The sequence below is a fragment of the Scyliorhinus torazame genome, chromosome 2, assembly GCF_047496885.1.
Source record: "Scyliorhinus torazame isolate Kashiwa2021f chromosome 2, sScyTor2.1, whole genome shotgun sequence".
NCBI lineage: Eukaryota > Metazoa > Chordata > Chondrichthyes > Carcharhiniformes > Scyliorhinidae > Scyliorhinus > Scyliorhinus torazame.
The window spans coordinates 387,290,809-387,303,442 of record NC_092708.1 but is presented as its reverse complement, the minus strand read 5'-3'; the positions used below and the strand labels follow the sequence as shown (position 1 = coordinate 387,303,442).

The 12,634-nt window shown below is 48.7% G+C and overlaps 1 protein-coding gene across 10 annotated transcripts in view; it reads right to left on the bottom strand.

Annotated features, from left to right (window-relative positions):
• Positions 1–12,634, bottom strand: part of tdp1 (tyrosyl-DNA phosphodiesterase 1) — a 132,896-nt gene that overhangs the window by 36,161 nt on the left and 84,101 nt on the right. For 5 of the 10 annotated variants that reach the window (XM_072493899.1, XM_072493882.1, XM_072493873.1 and 2 more), the window contains one exon: positions 2,677–2,779. In XM_072493899.1, coding sequence (XP_072350000.1) covers positions 2,677–2,779 — 103 coding nt within the window. Of the gene's footprint in view, positions 1–2,676; positions 2,780–7,849; positions 7,949–12,634 lie in introns of those variants that run through there. The other 5 variants (XM_072493853.1, XM_072493836.1, XM_072493862.1 and 2 more) reach the window with 2 other exon arrangements.

The following is a 12,634-nucleotide window of genomic DNA, read 5'->3' as shown; positions in this document are numbered from 1 at the left end:
GTATTGATTACTGTATATAATAAATGAGCGTTGATTTAACTCTTACTAAGCGGTGTGTTGGATTATTGATCATTACTCGGACTTGAACCACGTGGCGGTATCAGAAAGATACCTGGCGACTCAAGAGCAAAGGTGACAGAACAAGAGCAGTTAAACTAAGCAACCTTGACTGAAGAGGAAGTTCGAGGTTATGCACAGCCTTCCAAAATCCCAGTTTAGCAGATTTACTCTTTGGGACCCAGCCAGCTCAGGCAATGGCAGTGGTACTGAGCCACCCATGGTAATGGACATTGAACTCCCAGAGTCAGAGTACATTCGGTGCCTTTGCTCCCCTCAATGCTTCTTCCAACTCCTGCAACATGGAGGATTGACCAGCTGAGGGAGAGGATTTTGACCCAAAGCAAATCTCCTTCATGCAGACCGCAGTCACACTTTTTAAAACAGGGCGGTATGTGGCACAGTGGTTAGCACTGCTGCCTCACGGCGCTGAGGACCCGGGTTCGAATCCTGGCCCTGGGTCACTGTCCGTGTGGAGTTTGCACATTCTCCCCATGTCTGTGTGGGTTTCACCCCCACAAGCCAAAGATGTGCAGGGGAGATGGATTGGCCACTTCATTGGAAAAAAAATAATTGGGCAGACTAAATTTTTAAAAAAAAACTTTTTAAGAAGTAAAAGCAGACTTGCATTGATGTTGTGCCTTCTAGAGCGTCAGGGCATCCCCAGCACACCCCAAAGTTAAATAAGCGCTTCTGAAGTGTAGTCACTGACGTAATGCAAAAGTTTGCCAAAATCTGCTGCCTCCGGATGGTCAGAGACTGGACGTATGGCCTGAGATAGAATCCATAGAATACCTACAGTGCAGATGGAGGCCACTCAGCCCATCGAGTCTACACCGAACCCTCCGAAAGAGCACCCCGCCCAGGCCCACACCCCGGTCCTATTCCCTCAACCCTACCTAACTTGCACAATCTTTGGACACCAAGGGCAATTTAGCACCATGGCCAATTCACCTAGCCTGCACATCTTTGGACTTTGGGAGGAAACCGGAGCACCCGGAGGAAACCCATGCAGACACGGAGAGAATGTGCAAACTCCTCACAGTCACCCGAGGCCGGAATTGAACACGGGTCCCTGGTGCTGTGAGGCAGCAGTGCTAACCACTGTGCCACCGTACCCGCATTGAGTGCGGAAGGGCTGATGGGCGGATGGGCGGATTAAAGTGTAAATGGCCCAGGAAATTTGAACTTCTGATCAGCAATTCTCTGCTCCTTGGGACCATCTACAAGTGTTTCCAACTCTTGGGGAATTTGGACAATTCTGATCTACGTGCCAGGATAGTTATTCAGGAAATGGTGGACAGACATAACCTCGTCTGACACCTGGGCAACTTCAGAACTGACCCCAAATCACACTACCTCACTACCCCTCCACCCCCCGCTGACCATCTCACGATGAGCCCTTGAATTCCCAACCACCTACCCAATCTGATTACATCCCCCCACCCCTCTGCTCTCCTGACACAATCGACCACCAACCATTCCCCAACCACCCAGCTACCTTCCTCACCATTCGACTACTCTGCCAAACACCTGACCACCCACTCAACCCCACGCCCATCCCCTGACCTGATTACTCCATTACCACCCAACTAACCCCCCCCCCGACCTGACTACCCCCTTGCCATCCAACTCCCACCCACCCCGACTTGACCACCCCCCTGCCACCCAATTAACCCTCCCCCAACTTGACTAGTCCCCTTCGACCAGCCCACCGACCACCCACCCACCTAACCCTTAGCCCCTACCTCCCAACCCAATTCGCCACCTACTCACCTATCCCCTACCCACTTGCCCATCTAACCATTCATCCATCCATTCACTAACATTAAGACCTTAAAGTTTCCACACGACGGCTATTGCTGAAAGAATGGGATGCGTTTGGGTTTCCCCTGAATCTATTCTGCTCCAACAGATCCCTGAAAGAGATGCTGGGCTGTGCCTTTCAGTGAAAGCTGCAATCGCAAGACCCCGGTAGAAATACACAGCAGCTTGAAGTCGGGGGAATTTACACGTGAGCGGCAATCTGGCGATCGCTGCTCCCGTTTGGAATATCCAGGCCCCCATGGCAGCCAATTTGCACACAGCAAGCTCCAACATACAGCAATGAGATTACCAGATAATGCTTACTGACGTTGTTTGAAGGATATCACTGCTCTTCTTTTAAATGATAGCCATGAGATCTTTGGTGCCTAAGCCTGGGGGCAGGTGAGGCCTTGATTTAACGTCTATGTCTCACTCGAGAGGTGGCACCTCTGGCAGTGCGGCACTCCCTCAGTCCTGCACCGGGTAGCATCAGCGTAGCTTTTGACCACGTGGCCACGCGGCCCCTCCTTGTTCTGCCCACCCACAATCACTTTCTGGTTTCACTCATGATAAATGGCCACTTGGGCAATCATCGGAATGCATTCTGGAGGGGGGGCACCTTAATGGCGGTCAGCGCATTCAGGCGCGACAGATATTTGCGGTTTTTAAAAAAAAGCACGAAATGTGAAGATAACAGGAGGCAGTTTGTTAAACTGCAACTGAAACCTGAGGAAGATAGTTCGAAACGGTTATATTTAGTCCCGAGATAATTGAAAAGATAAGTGGACAAGCAGCTTGACAGAAGGGACTTACAAAAGCGGTGGGCAGGTACAGAACTCCCAGTTCATACGAGCGGATCATCAGTTGAAGGCCATTTTTCTCCAGTGCTCCCCAGGCAGCCTTTGACAGATTGGCACTAATGTGGAGAAAGAGACAGGAGAGCGATCAGAGATGGAACTCGATCATTAATAATTCATTACAAATTCAAACCCTTCGGAAAACCATCAAATTCCTTCAGAACTCAGGAAAATAAATTCTACTTTGTCCCTTCATCGTCAGGCTTTGCGAGCGTCACTCATCTACTGGCATACTTAAACGTTTACATCAGCTGCACATCCCACCCATTTCATCTCACTCCCTCGAGTCACATTTCTGTCACACTTTGTGTGTCGCGTTGTTCCGTCAACAATTCGACAGTCACGTTAATAATGGACAACGTCTCTGTAAATTCAACTTGGTGACTGTGCAATCTGGCCACTACTCTCAAAATCGCTGTATCTTACGGTAAAGCCGGTGGCCGTTCGGCCCATTGATCTGTGCTGGCTCTCCGAAAGACCGATCGAATTAGTTCCACTTTCTCCACTCCCCATCCTTTCCCATAATGACCCCGCAATCGTCCTGCCTCAAACGACTGATACAATTCCCTTTTGAAAGTTACTACTGAATTCCACCACTCTTCCCGGGCCGGGCATTCCAGGTCATTTTTTTTTTCCCCCCCTGATCCTTTCACGGGACGTGCATGTCGCTGGCAAGGCGTCGGTCGTTTGTTGTCCATCCCTAATTGCCCTTGTAGTGAGTTGTTTCCTGGACGGCACAGTGGTTAGCACTGCTGCCTCATAGCACCAGGGACCCGAGTTTGATTACGGCCTTGAGTAACTGTCCGTGTGGAGTTTGCACTTAATAAAATCTTCATTGACACAAGTAGGCTTACATTAACACTGCAATGAAGTTACTGTGAAAAGCCCCTAGTCGCCACATTCCAGCGCCTGTTCGGGTACACGGAGGGAATATTCAGAATGTCCAAATTACCTAACAGCACGTCTTTTGGGACTTGTGGGAGGAAACCGGAGCACCCGGAGGAAACCCACGCTGACATGGGGAGAACGTACAGACACTACACAGACAGTGTTCCAAAACGGGAATCGAACCTGGGACCCTGGCGCTGTGAGGCAACAGTGCTAACCAATGTGCTTCCGTGCTGCCCTACTTTCTCTCTGTGTTTGCGTGGGTTTCCTCGGGTGCTCCGGTTTCCTCCCACAGTCCAAAGATGTGCAGGTTAAGTGGATTGGCCACGCTAAATTGCCCCTTAGTGTCCAAAGACGTGCAGGTTAGGTGGAGTTACGGGTATAGAATGGGGTAGTGGGCCTAGGTACGGATTCTATGGAAGTCAGAGTGTAGTTCAGAGCCCAGAGTCTGGAGTAACTTGTAGACAAATTGCCTTCCCCAAAAGGGACATTAGTGAACCAGATGGATTTTTCCAGCAGTCGGTGATATCTTCATGGTTACCATTACTGAGACCAGCTTTCAGTTCCAGATTTTATTAACAAAAATTAAATTCCACCAGCTGCCAAGGTGGGATTTGAACCCACGTCCCCAGATCATTAGCCCGGGTCTCTGGACATTACCACTGTGTGCCCATTTCCACTCAGTGACATTACTACTGCGCCACCAGCTGCGTAAAAATATTTCTCTTGATGTTGCCTCTGGCTACAGACCCTTCTGCCAATAGCAACAATTTCCTCTCCTTAGCAAAGCACCTCATGGCTTTGAAGGTTTCCTGAAAACATCGACATTGCTCTGCCCTCAGTGATCGAGCTGAAGGTGAAAAATGAGCTGTACAGGCCCGGCAGGGAGGCTGAAAGGGCAGGGTTCACCGAGGTAAGAGGGGTCTGCAGAATTCAGGTTAAAAGCTTATCAAAGGCGAACAGGCAGCCCTAGAAACAACAAAGACAATACTGCAAAATAATTTCCAGTACCACAACCTCGAGAGAGAGAGAGAGAGAGAGAGGAGCTGATAGTCATCCAAGCGCAGGAGGAGATGGTGGGGTAATGTCACTGGACCAGTAAGCCAGAGGCCCGGGCTAACCTCCTGGGCACAGGGGTTCAAATCCCATCACAGCAGCTGGTGGGACTTGAATTCCAGTAGTGAATCCGGAATATCAAGTTAGTCTCGGCAATGGCGACCGCGGCAACCGTCGTTGATCGTCAAAGAAAACCCCATCTGATCCATGAACGGCTCGGTCTGGCCTACTTGGGACCCTGATGATGGAGCAATTAAAATCAGGGATGCCCAAGAGGGACGGAATTTGAGGAACACGGAGAGCTTGCGGCCTACAGCGGAGGCCATGGAGGTATCTGAAAACATGGTCAAAAATTTGAAAATTCAAAACAGGTTTAAAACCAGTGCAGCAGGATGTACGAGAGAGGAATGTGCAATTTAATTGTACAGGGATCCAATTCCTGGGACCAAACGGTTTTCCTAAGAGGAGTAGGTGGAGTAGAAAAGGCTTGCATTCTGTAGAGTTTTGGGTTTTGAAGAATAAGAAGTGATCTCATTGGAACATGTAAATCCAAACACCTTCTTCAACGTGGTAGGTGTCATGAGGTTATTTGCCCTGGTGCCTGGGGGGTGGGGTGGGGTGGGGGGGGGGTCACGGACTCTGGATATCGGGGGCTGCCATTTTGGACTGAGACGAGGAGAAACCTCTTCGCTCAGAGAATTGTGAATAGTTGGAATTCTCTACCCCAGAAGGCTGCAGATGTTCAGTCATTGAAGTTAAGAGTGCCTAATTATTTATTTTTTCTAATTTAAAGGGCAATTTAGCGTGGCCAATCCACCTACCCTACACAACTTTTTGGGTTGTGGGGGTGAGGCCCACGCAGACACGGGGTGAATGTGCAAACTCCACACGGACAGTGACCCAGAGCCGGGATCGAACCCGGGTCCTCAGCGCTGTGAGGCAGCAGTGATAACCACTGCGCCACCGTGCTGCCCCAGTCATTAAGTATATAAAGACTCAGGCGATCGGCTTTTGAAAACTAATAGAATCAAGGGATATGGGAAACAGGTGGAAAGTGGAGTTGAAGATCATCCATGGTCCTACTAAATGTAGGAGGCGGCTTGAGGGGTTGAATGGTCTCCTGCTCCTAGCATGGTGACGCAGTTTAGCATAGGGCTAAATCGCTGGCTTTTAAAGCAGACCAAGGCAGGCCAGCAGCACGGTTCAATTCCCGCACCAGCCTCCCCGAACAGGCGCCGGAATATGGCGACTAGGGGCTTTTCACAGTAACTTCATTTGAAGCCTACTTGTGCCAATAAGTGATTTATATTTATATTATATTATACACACAGCTCTGATCAGCTCCTTCCTCCAGCACTGTGTCCAGTTCAGCTTGTCAAGGCTGATGTGAGATATTGGTCAATGTGTGCATTGAAGCAGAAAATCGATTCAAGAGAAAAGATGTTCAAACTTATTAGTCCCGGATGAAGGGCCTGCAGAGAGGCATATAAAATATAGGACGAGGAAATCGCAGGGCACGGGTTCAAAGCCAACTTGACAGCAAGCACAGACTTGGACTGATAAACGGCAAGTTACAAATGTCTTTTACACACGAGGACATTGGCGAGTGCGTTCAAAGCCGAGACCTTGGAGCCAATAGCAAGATCTGTTACATTACGCAGCACACCAAGATAGAAATTATATCACAATGCACTTTCAGCACTAATAATTAAACAATTTCAACAACAGGTCACTTGTCAAGAAACCAGAACCAATTCCAAGATACGATGATTCAGTCTGATATAATTTTGCTCCGTTACGACACTGTAAAGGGTTTTGTTAAGAGAAGGAATTGTGGGGCTACCAACTAGAGGGCGCAGATTTAAGCTAATTGGCGAGGGGAATGAGGAGTGAGAGGAGGAGAGTTGTCATGACACAGCGAGCGAGTTTGTTATGGTGTGGAATGAACTGCCTGAGCACGCAGAGGAAGCAAATTCAATTAGTAACTTTCCAAATAATGGATAAATATTTGAAAAGCGAAAAATTGCAGAGCTCTGGGGAGTGTACAAGAGGTACAGCTCTTTGAAAGAGACAGTTCAGATATGATGAGCTGGATCGCCTCCTTTTCTTCTGAACCTTTTTGGCTGAGAGGGAATGTTTGATTGATTTAGATTACAGGGAACAAGAATGTCAGATGAATGTCAACTCATTGACAAATACCTTTTCACGTGAAGATAGGCTGAATAAGACCACAAGACAGAGGAGCAGAATTAAGTCACTCGGCCCATCGAGTCTGCTCCGCCATTCAATCATGGCTGATATTTTTCTCATCCCCATTCTCCTGCCTCCCCCCCCCCCCCCCCCCTCCCTCCCCCCATAACCCCTGATCTGCATTGATATAAAATTATGAGGGCAAGAGGTAGGGTGGGCAGGATAAAATTGTTTCCCCGGGTGGAGGATTCTAGAACCAGGGGACATGGATTCAAGGTAAGTGGCAGAGGGTGTAGAGGGGGCATGAGGAAAAATGTTTTTGCCCAGAGGTCAGTGGGAGTCGGGAATTCGCTGCCCGAGTTGGTGGTGGAGGCAGAGACCCTAAACTCTCTTAAAATATACCAGCTTCTGCACCTTGGGTGCGGTAAGCTACACCTTCCTGGATGGTGCAGGAAGGTGGGATTGGAAAGGGCACCTGGGTGTCCTTGGGCTGGCATGGCCAAGGTGGGCCGAATGGTCTCCTTGTGTGCAGTAACTTTCCTATGATAGGAAGCCTTTCGCATCCTCAGAAAATGTTTGATAGTCAATGCATTATTCCCACGGTCCAATCAGTGTTACCTCGGCAAACGTGGGCTATTTTGTGCACAGCAAAGTTTCGCAGACAGCAACGCAGGGAGTGACCAGGTTAAGGAGGGTTGGTTGAGGCATACAGGTTGACGCACGACATCCGGGAGAACTCCCACTCTTCCCCCGATGTAGTAGCCGCGAGATCTTTTACTTCCGCCCGAGGGGACAGACGGGGCCTCAGTTTAACGCCTCACCCCGACAGTGCAGCACGCACTCCCTCAGTGCTGCAATTGGGCACATAGCCGGGATTGTGTACTCCGGTTGCGGGGCTCGAACCCATCGCTTTCCGAGCAGAGCGTCACCCATTGAGCCAGGGCCAACCCTCCACTTACAATACCCAGGAGCGAGGGATGAGAAAAAAAAACAACTTCTGTACAAAACCATATCGATTTGGTAGATCGATCGATGAGCACTGCATTCCGAGGGTGTTGATTGATGGAGCTGAAGTGTTTTCAATCGCTTCGCACCTGTAATGCAGTACATCACTCGAATCAGAGTACGGGCAATTGAAAGGAAATGTGCCCCATCTTAATTCAACCACAACCTCATTTTATTGGGTTGGATACTGTCAAATGATTCAGTCTTTTACACAATATAAACAGCCCATCATTGAATGCAATAAAACGAAATCAAATCACTTCACCTCATTTAATATGATGCAGACACACAATGTTACATCAGCACTCAGCTTTACCGGGTCCCTTACGGATAGTAACAGGCAAACCGTTGGTCAGTCACTCTGAAAGACTGATGCGTGTTTATGGAGCTCAAAAACAAGAATACCTCTTAAATTGGGAATGGTACAATCGTGGCCATGTACAGGACGGGTAATCCACAGACCTGGTCCAAAGATCCAGAATCAGGAGTTCAAAACCCACCATTTCAGTGGGGGATTTCGATTCCAATACTTAAATCTGGTGTCAAGCACCAGTATCAGTCATGGCGACTAAGTACTGTCCTTAAAAACCCAACTAGCTCACAACGGTAAGGCACAGCGGTTGGCAATTTATCATAGAATTTATCATAGAATTTACAGTGCAGAAGGAGGCCATTCGGCCCATTGAGTCTGCACCGGCTCTTGGAAAGAGCACACTACCCAAGGTCAACATCTCCACCCTCTCCCCATAACCCAGTAACCCCACCCAACACTAAGGGCAATTTTGGACACGAAGGGCAATTTATCATGGCCAATCCACCTAACCTGCACATCTTTGGACTGTGGGAGGAAACCGGAGCACCCGGAGGAAACCCACGCACACACGGGGAGGATGTGCAGACTCCGCACAGACGGTGACCCAAGCCGGAATCGAACCTGGGGCCCTGGAGCTGTGAAGCAATTGTGCTATCTACAGTGCTACCCGCGCTGCCCTCAAATTTAGCGTGGCCAATCCACCTAGCCCGCACATCTTTGGGTCGTGGGGGCGAGACCCATGCAGACATGGGGAGCATGTGCAAATTCTACATGGACAGTGGCCCAGGACCGGGGTCAATAACCTCCCTTAACCTCCGAAGAAAATATTAGCCACCAGGCTTATTTCGTTCAAGAGGAGGATGTGGCGGTATCCACTTATATTAAAGGCTGATCAGAACTGATTTTATATTAAATCATATATTCACTTTATATTAAAAGCTGATCAGAGCTGATGCGATATTAAATCATGTATTTAACCCTATATTAAAAACTGATGGCTGATGAGTCCATTATCAATGTAAACCATTACTTATTGCAATAATGTTTTTTAATATGTATTATCTTTGTAAGATCCAGATGCAGTGAACTCATTAAGTCTAGTGGCCTCACAGCGCCGCCGCCTTGCTGCCCTGTCGAGCCACATCTTCAAGGAGGAGAGAGCGGGATGGGGGGGGGGGGGGAATTCGAGAGGTGAAGGTCCAGACAGCTGAAAGCACAGCCGCCGATGGTGGAGTAAACGAAGAGGGAAACGGGCAAGAGATTTGAGGAGGGCACAGACCTTCGATTGTCACTGGAAGCTCTGGTGATCAACAAGGGGTGTTTGAAGTTTATGGAGAAAGTTTTGCGCTGCTACAGATATCTTTTTGTGGGATTTAGAAAATTGGCCATTTAAAAGCCGCTCGATATTTGGACGTTTACTGACACGATCTCAGCCCTCTGATGAAATGGGAATAGGGGGGGCAATTTACGCTGAGTGCACAAATGCTAGGCGGGGGGGCAAATAAGCACTCGCGCTGTGACTGCAACAGAAAATTACAGCCCTTCAGTCTCGAGGTTGAGGTCATGAAGCTCTCAGGTCTCCTTCTGTGTTGAACAGGAGTCAACACCTCAATTTAATGGTGAACATTTGTATAGGGCCAGAAACTGGCAGGGTGACGGCTGTTGGCTAGGAGGAGGGGAGCCTCAAAGATAATAAAGTGAAAATCTATATAGTGTTCAGCACTGCTGCCTCTCAGCGCCAGGGACCCAGGTTCAATTCCGACCTCAGGTGACTGTGCGGAGTCTGCACGTCCTCCCCGTGTCTGCGTGGGTTTCCTCCGGTTGCTCCGGTTTCCTCCCACAGTCCAAAGATGTGCAGGTTAGGTGGACTGGCCATGATAAATTGCCCCTTAGTGTCCAAGGATGGGCAGGTTATGAGGGGTTATTGGCGGGGGAGTGGGCCTGGGTAGGGTGCTCTTTCAGAGTGTCGGTGCAGATGCGATGGGCTGAATGGCCTCCTTCTGCACTTTGGGGTTCTAGGAATCTGCTATAAAATTAGTAACAGTTTGTAGTTCCCCATCAAGGTTAGTATTTGACTGTGAATTGGATGAAGAGAACACTCCTTCATTCCAGTTCTGGTAGTTCCAGCATTTAACTGAATCATTTCAGGTGTAAGGTAACTTGTAATTTCTTTTTTGGAACGCGCAAACCACGTTCTGAATATTAAACTTTTGACACACGTCTGCCGCACAATTCTTTTCCTTTTCACACACTATTGTCTCTGCTGCGGTTTATTACTTTTTGATTGATCGTTATGAAACAATTACTTCACCAACAGGTTGATGCTCTATTCCCAAGCACTTTGAAGCTGCTGTTGCTCAGCAACCGGTAGGAACTCGCACTATGACCCCGACACAATGCTTCAAGGTTCCACAGAATGTTTTTTGTCAACACAACCACCGTACCACCAAGGTGAACGCAATAGCTACAAATTCAAACCTTTCTCCCTTTGCCATGATGGAAGCTCAGAGACACTGCTGTAATTTTACAAAACGCCCAACAAACACAGATTAAAAATAGCTCTCATTAGCTCCACAATCTCTCCAAAATCTCCCAATTTTATCCCCGTACCATCCTTATCCCTCCCTGCTTCAGCTGTTCCACTGCTGAAATTTTTGCACGCAACTCCAGTATTCCAACACTGTCCATTAACTTTGCATCCTCTGCAAAGCTGAGCTCATTTGAAATTCTGCTGCCTCTGTCATAAGTTGCACCAAGAATTTGCAACCATCTTCTGGACGCCACGGTGGCACAGTGGTTAGCACGACTGCCTCACAGGGCCAGGGACCCGGGTTCAATTCCGACCTTGGGTGACCATCTGTGTGGAGTCTGCACGTTCTCCCCGTTTCTGCGTGGGTTTCTTCCGGGTGCTCCGGTTTCCCCCCCCCCCCCCCACTCCGGAAATGTGGATTGGCCATTCTAAATTTCCCCTTAGTGTCCAAAGGTTAGGTGAGGTTACGTAGCTCCGGGATAGGGCAGGGGTGTGGGCCTAGGTAGGTTGCTCTTTCGGAGGGTCGGTGCAGACTTGATGGGCCGAATGGCCTGGTTCAGCCAGAAATGCCGAGTGGACGATCCATTTCAACCTCCTCCTGAGGACCCCAGCATCACAGATGCCAGTCTTCGACCAATTTGATTTACTCCATCTGACATCGAGAAATAGCTGATTGCAGCGAATAAATAAAGGCCACGGGTCCTGATAACATCCTGGCTGTAGTACTGAATATCCTCCTCCGGCTCGACAATATTTGCACTCCTCCAATTCCGACCTCTTCGGTATTCCCGATTTTAAATCGCTCCATCATTGGTGGTTGCACTTTCAGCTGCCTGGACCCCAATCTCCACAATTCCCGCACTGACTACCCCCTTTAAAACCTAGTGGGGGCTGGTTTAGCACAGTGGGCTATCAGCTGGCTTGTAACGCAGAACAAGGCCAGCAGAGCGGGTTCAATTGCCGTACCGGCCTCTCCGAACAGGCACCGGAATGTGGCGACTAGGGGCTTTTCACAGTACCGTCACTGAAGCCTACTTGTGACAGTAAGCGACTATTATTATTATTACTAGCTTTGACCAAGATTTTGGTTGTCTCTTCCAACATATCCTTATGTGACTCTGTGTCAAACTTTGCCTGAAAACACTCCGGCAAGGCACTCGGGGACGTTTTACCATGCTTAGGTGCAATGCAAATTGTTGTTGTTAAGTACATACTTGGCATTTTAAAATATTAGCCAAGGTCAGAGGGTCAGTATTCGGGCACATAATAGGCACCCAGCAGCAACACAAATTGCCCTAACATCGTGGCTAGAGAACAGTGTGATGTTTCAAGAACCACACCCTTAAATCTACTCCCCCCCGATTATTGACCCTCATCTAAGAGGAACAGTTTCTTCCTACCCCCCCCCCCCTTATCCATGTCCCTCATAATTTTGTACACCTTGATGAGGGCTTCTCTGCTCCATGGGAAACAATCCCATCCTAACCAGCCTCTCTTCACAACTGAAACGCTCCAGCCCAGGCAGCATCCTGGTGAATCTCTACCCCCTTTCTAGGGCAATCACATCCTTCCTGATAGCACAACAGGCTTGATTGACTGATTGGACAACCCCTGTCCCTACACTCCTGTAGACCAGAGGTGATGGAGGTTTGAGCAACCAAATCAAGCTGATTGGTACAAAATATGCTTGACATGGCGCAAAGGTGGATATAATAGCAAGTCTCCTTTATTCCACCCCGATCACAGACTATTTCTAACAGACAGCCCCAATAGTGAGATGCTGTCTGGCAACGTGCCGTTAGGTAATTTGGACATTCTGAATTCTCCCTCTGTGTACCTGAACAGGCGCTGAAGTGTGGCGACCAGGGCTTTTCACAGTAACTTCATTGCAGTGTTAATGTAAGCCTACTTTTTTCGGAAGACCCAGTAGTC